Source organism: Hypanus sabinus, chromosome 13 (genome assembly GCF_030144855.1).
Source record: "Hypanus sabinus isolate sHypSab1 chromosome 13, sHypSab1.hap1, whole genome shotgun sequence".
Classification (NCBI taxonomy): domain Eukaryota; kingdom Metazoa; phylum Chordata; class Chondrichthyes; order Myliobatiformes; family Dasyatidae; genus Hypanus; species Hypanus sabinus.
This window is the reverse complement of record NC_082718.1, coordinates 79909604-79915410: the sequence shown is the minus strand read 5'-3', so window position 1 is coordinate 79915410 and position 5807 is coordinate 79909604. Positions and strand designations below refer to the sequence as shown.

General features: G+C 43.8%; 1 protein-coding gene across 3 annotated transcripts; it reads right to left on the bottom strand.

The window, feature by feature from the left end:
* Nucleotides 1-1025: 1025 nt before the first annotated feature.
* On the bottom strand, nucleotides 1026-3735 carry LOC132404042 (polyubiquitin-like). 3 transcript variants are annotated; one of them, XM_059988014.1, is made up of 2 exons: nucleotides 3292-3735; nucleotides 1026-1573 (listed from the first exon to the last, which is right to left on the bottom strand). In XM_059988014.1, the coding sequence occupies exon 2, from the start codon at nucleotides 1559-1561 to the stop codon at nucleotides 1094-1096; it is 468 nt and encodes a 155-aa protein (XP_059843997.1). In that variant the 5' UTR covers nucleotides 1562-1573; nucleotides 3292-3735; the 3' UTR covers nucleotides 1026-1093. The 3 variants fall into 3 exon arrangements, with proteins under 3 accessions (XP_059843997.1, XP_059843996.1, XP_059843998.1); XM_059988013.1 differs by having other exon boundaries at nucleotides 3307-3734; XM_059988015.1 differs by lacking the exon at nucleotides 3292-3735 and adding an exon at nucleotides 2565-3197.
* Nucleotides 3736-5807: the final 2072 nt, after the last annotated feature.

The window sequence follows — 5807 nt, the reverse complement described above, 5'->3', positions numbered from 1 at the left end:
TGACTGCAACATTTAACTTGTCTAAGGTGGGCAGCAGCAGGCACTCTGCAGATCTCCAGAGAGGATGAGACAGCAGAATTATTCAGAGTCTATCATGGTCCTCTGTTCCATAGAAGTCTCAGTGTGGGGGGGGGGGTGTCAAGCATTCCCCAAAGACTCCACACAGACTCAAGGCTGTAATTGCTGCCAAGGATACATCTGCTTAATACTGACAAAGGGGATGAACACCTACACAATCAATTATCTTGTTTTATATTTGTGATAAATTTAAATCAGTTTGCGGTGATCTGTTTTCACTTTAATGCGAAAGAGTAATTTTCTGTTGATCAGTGTCAAAGAAAACAAATTAACTCCACTGTGATTCACTGAAAACTTCTGGGGGGGGGGGGTGAATACATTTTACAGCCACTGAATCTTGTTTCAATGTCAAATATGGACATTGGTTGAAACTGAATCCTGCTACCACCCAGTACACAATATTTCTGACAGCAGCAGTAGTACTGTACTGTTGTATATTTAACTATAACTGGTATGTCAATATACAAAATAGTTTTTAATCTGTCAGTGTTATTGTGTTAATATTATTTCATGTGCTGTATATGACATGTGTCCTATGTTTTGCACCTTGGGCTCTGAAGAACATTGTTTCATTTAGCTGTATACACGGTTGAATGACAATCAACTTGATCTTGAAATATAGACATAGCTGGCTGGTAGTGTAGTGGCATCAGCACTGGACTTCAAGGCAAATGGCCATGAGTTCAAATCTAGCCAGCTCCTTGCACATTTACTATATGAGCTGGGTTGAGCATTGAGCCAGCATCTCAGCCTCATTGTAAAACTTCAAATGCTACAGAAATGGTAAATATGCCACCTGATGCACCTCGAGGTGTGAAAAAAGTCCAGTTTTTTAATATACACAAATCTGGAGGTTATTCAGTCAGACAAACACAATTGCTCACAACATTAGTTTCTTTTTAAACATGTACTATTTTATTTCATGTTAAATTGGAAAATATGGCATTTTATTTTATATAATATATTATATTATATAAATATTATTATTTTGATAATACTTCTGTCAGAGGATAAATTAACCTCCACGAAGACGGAGTTGCAGAAAGATGGTGCTTTGAGGCTTGATGTTGTAGTCGGAGAGCAACTGGCCATCCTCCAACTGGTTACTCCCAAAGACCAGGCGCTGCTGCTCGGGTCTGACCCCCTCCTGCCGACGGACCCGCTCTTTAAAATTTTGCACCGTCTCAGAGGGCAGCACATCATAGGTCGTTGTTTTGCCCTTGTCATTCCGGAGGAAGATCTGCATGGGTTCCTCTTTCCTGACCAGCAGCATCACGGTGGGGCTGGGGTTGAGGTTGTAGTAGTTTAGGCTTCTGTTGTCCTGCATCTCCACGCTTTGACCATTTTGTACCATCAGACACTGTTGGAAAGTGGGCACTTTGGTCTTTTGCTGGATTTTCATCTTGAGAGTCGACACCTGTAAGGAAGGGTCGACATCAAGTTCGAAAGCCTCACCAGTCATAAACTTCACCTGAACTCTCATCTTGTCAAGTCACTGTCAAGAAAGGAGAAGTGATTAGGGAGCTTTGCATCACATGGGAACGTGTACCATTGTACTTACATGACATTTCCTATAATATCAACACAATTAGAGTTCTCAGTAATGACAGAATGTTTCACGAATGTTGACCTTGTAGACAAGCAGAGAAAGCCTTATTTATTCATCTGATCTTTTTTCCCCCCAGACACTAATTCTAAAGTGACATTGTTTGAACTTTGATGAAGTAACAGGCAGGATAGAAAATGAAGAGCTTGTGGTATTACAGGAAAGATACCAGCATGGACAAACCATGCCATTTCAAATTTACATTGTGTTCCCGTTCTGACATATTAATTCTAATTAGCCATTTCAATTCTATTTCCCATTCTTATTCCAACATATCAGTTCCTGGTCACCTCTACTGCCATGATGAGGCCACGCAAAGAGGTGGCAGATGGAACATGGTATTGATAATTTTAGGGTCATGCACCTTGGTAAAAAGAAAAAAAGGCTATTTTCTAAGCGGAGAGCAAATTCAGGAATCAGAGATGCACAGGAGTCCTAGTGTACGATTCCCAAAGGCTAACTTGCATCAGTAAGGAAAGCAAATATAATGTCTCCATTCTTTTGAAGAAGACTAAATTATGAAAGCAAGCACATAATGCTGAGATTTTCTAAGGGATCGGTCAAACCACATTTGGAGTGTTGTGAGCAGTTCTGGGCCCCATTTCTAGAGATGGCTCTGGTAACCAAGTCTCATATATTTACATACAGTATTATCTTGTGGTCTTATGGAGTTCAAAGTTTGCTGGGTGTCCAGCAGCTGAACACAGCAGGTTCTCCGAAACCGGGCTGAGGTTTAATAAGCTGCAATGGGACTGTGTCCGGGGAAACCAGGACAGAATTAGTTCGGTCTGACTTTCTGCCAGCTCTGCTTTCCCGCATAGAAAGTGTTCACTCCGAACCCAGACTTCCCAAGTCATCTTATTCGCACACGCGTTTTTACCTTCGCAATATTAACGAACGTTTGACGCACTATCTCAACAAGCCACGCAATAATCCCACAGAAACGATCCCAGCCGAGGGCTTTTTATCCGGTCTTAAAGGAGGGGGGAGGAGCCGAACTATGCAGCGGATATTCCGACTTTCCAATGAAGTCCCCCGCCCGCCCTCTATCTTTCCTGGCGATGGAAGCTCTCGGCCTGAAACCACGACTAGGCATTTCCCTCCACTTGCCCGACCCGCAGAGTTCCTCAAACACGAGAAACTCAGCTGCTGGGAATCCAGAGCAACAGACACAACATGCTGGAGGAGCCCAGCGTCTGTGGCAAAGAGAGCACAGTCGGCGTTTCATCAGGACTGGGAATGGGGGTGGGGGTGGGTGGACTCTGTCTTCTCATCTTTGTTTCCCCAGTCCTGAAGAAGGGCCTCGGCTCGAAGCGTAGACTGTTCACTCTTTTCCACAGATCTGCCTGACCTGCGAGCTTCTCCAGGGTTTTGTGCGCGATTCCAGCGTCTGCTTTCTTTCGCGAAGCCCGTTGACCGAGGCCGACCATGTAAAATAGCGAAACAAGCATAGCAACACCGTAAACGGATCGATGTGGGAAGCAGGAGCGGCCATTTCATAACCTTTCTCTCCCTGTACACTGTCAGCTGTAACTTGAAGACTACGGTTCAGAGAATTGTATGTTATATACTTTATATTCAAAGAAAAATGAGAATGTTGAGATTACCAAATAAAGTCTTACAATTCTTGGCGACAGTACAGGAAATGAGGTCGAATTTGTAGAAAAAGCTGATCTGCAGGATGTCTTCTGTGCCTTTCACTCCGCACCGAGTGCTGCTGATCTACTCCGGTGTCAGACCCGTCTCCGCCTCTCGTCGCCAGCTGGCTTTTAACTTTCCCGCGCTGTATCGACAAACCAATCAGATTGCAGCTGAACTTTCTGGAACTTCCCCTGCAGTGTTTGGCAAGAAGTTTCCATCCTGTTCCAGGGTTGAAGATTAGGGAGGAAATCGGGAAGGCTCAACGATTGCCTGCTCTGGCAGATAAGCTGAAGGAGAATCCCAAGGGCCTCTACAAATATATTACCAGCGAAAGAATTGCAAGGAACGAAATTGGTCCTCTTCAAGATCTGAGTGGTCTTCAATGCATGAGGCCGAAAGAGACTGGAGGGGGGTGGGGGGGGGGAGATTTTAAACGGATTTGTTTTTCATCTGTATTTACTCAGGGACCTATATAGAGCCTTTAGGAATGAGCAGAACAGCAGTGAGCTCATAGACCATATACGGATTTCAGGGGAGGAGCCGTTTACTGATTTGAGGCAAATTAGAGTGAATAAATCCCCAGGGCCTGACAAGGTGTTTCCTTTGACCTTGTGGGAGGCTAGTGGAGAAAATGCAGCGGCCCGAGCGGAGACTAAAAACGTCCAAAGCAATGGGTGAGGTGTCCGATGACTGGCTTATGTTTTTCCCTTGTTTAAGAAAGGCTCTAAAATACACCGGGAAATTATAGGTCGCTGAGCCTGCTATCAGAGTGGGAAAGTTATTGGTGGGTATAGGCAGGGATCGATTAGGGATTGTCAACAGGGCTTTATGCGTGGTAGGTCGTGTTTAACCAAATTTATAGAACTTTTGCAGAAAGTTACCAGGAAAATTGATGAAGATCAAGCAGTGAAGGTTGACTACATGAACTTTAGCAAGTTCTTCGAGAAGGTGCTGCATGGGAGGTTGGTCAGGAAGATTCGGTCGCTTGACATTCAGGATGAGTTAGTAAATTAGACATTGGCTGCAGATCCCACCGCACAGAAATAGACCATTCAATGCTAGCAAATACCCATCCATGCTAATCCTACTTTCCAGCTCCCTGTCAGTGGCCTCACATGACATGTGGCTTCATGCACATGGAAACACGGTGGGTTCTGGTTAGTTAGGACACATTGGGACCAAATTAAGTGGCTGCCCCAATTAGCTGAAGTTTCATGGAAAAGTTAAAAAGGTATAAAAATAGAACTAATGTTAACTGAGCCAAAAATTGTGTATATAAATGAAACAGAAGCCAAATTAGAGCACTACCAATAGTACTACAGTACTTTAAAACTGTATATTAGTTCCTGTAAACGAACAAAATCAGTCTAGACACCTACTGTCGAAAATGGATTGCCTTCATACAAGGCTTTTGATGATTTCACACTGCAAATCTTCATTTTCATTGTAACATTCAAGATGATTGTCAATACCTTCAAATTCTTCACCATTCCTAACTTGTTGAAGTACTGAAAAGGTTGCATTTTCAGCCATTTCTCACATCTCAGTGAGCAAAACTGTTCTGAATTGTCTTATTGCTTATTTCTCACCAACTATCAGTCACAAAAATTACCACTTTTTTCATCACCTACTCACACAGCTGGCATTATTTAAAAAGAGTTCACCTTAAGCACAGTGTAGTGTCTAATAGCTACACAAGTTCACACAGCTGATGCTGTTTAGAAACTGTTGGGCAACAGTCTCCTGTCCCAGTTAAGTGGCATAGTGTCTCAAATCAGTAATGTTATTGGTTGATGTTGTGTATGTGAAGAAGAAGGAATCTGATAAGAAAGGACAGTGGACCATGGAAGGAGATGGGGAACCAGAGAGGTGACGGGAGAGTCATGAAGGTGGGGAGGAAAGTGGTGAGAGGACGGACAAAGTGGGAAAACTAAGGGGTGAACACATGGAATTGTGTACCTACCGGAAGTTAGGGGTGAATGCTGTCAGTTTAAGGACTACTCAAACAGAATAGGAGGTTTTCCTCTTCCAACTTGTATTTGGCCTCATCGTGGCAGAGTACCAAGTAGTCCTTCCAGGTGAGGTGGACATTCACATGCATCTCCTCTGGCCTTGTTTAATGCAGCAGATGCTTCTGATGTGGTGTTCTTTATATTGATGAGACCAGGTGGAAATTAGGCTGGGAATCTCTTATCAGATTCCATCATCTGCAGCTCTTTATTGCCTACAGCCATCACTTCTCAGTTTCTGTCATCATCCCCACTCTCCCTGTTGCATCCGCCTATCATCCCTTCGCCCCTGGATCCATCTGGCATTTTCGGCAGCAATGAAGGACGTCCATCTCCATCTGGAGAGAAGGATTCTTCATTACTGTTTCTGTGACAATTGTTTATTGATCAGTCAGGGCTCTTATCCGTGAGCTGAACACCTGAACCTGGAGGTGCGGTGGTCCACTGTTAGTCTGCCCTCTACCTTCGTCTGT

Bases quoted from the DNA above. Each gene is read 5' to 3' on its own strand.
- LOC132404042 (XM_059988014.1), bottom strand. From the start codon at position 1,561: ATGAGAGTTCAGGTGAAGTTTATGACTGGTGAGGCTTTCGAACTTGAT.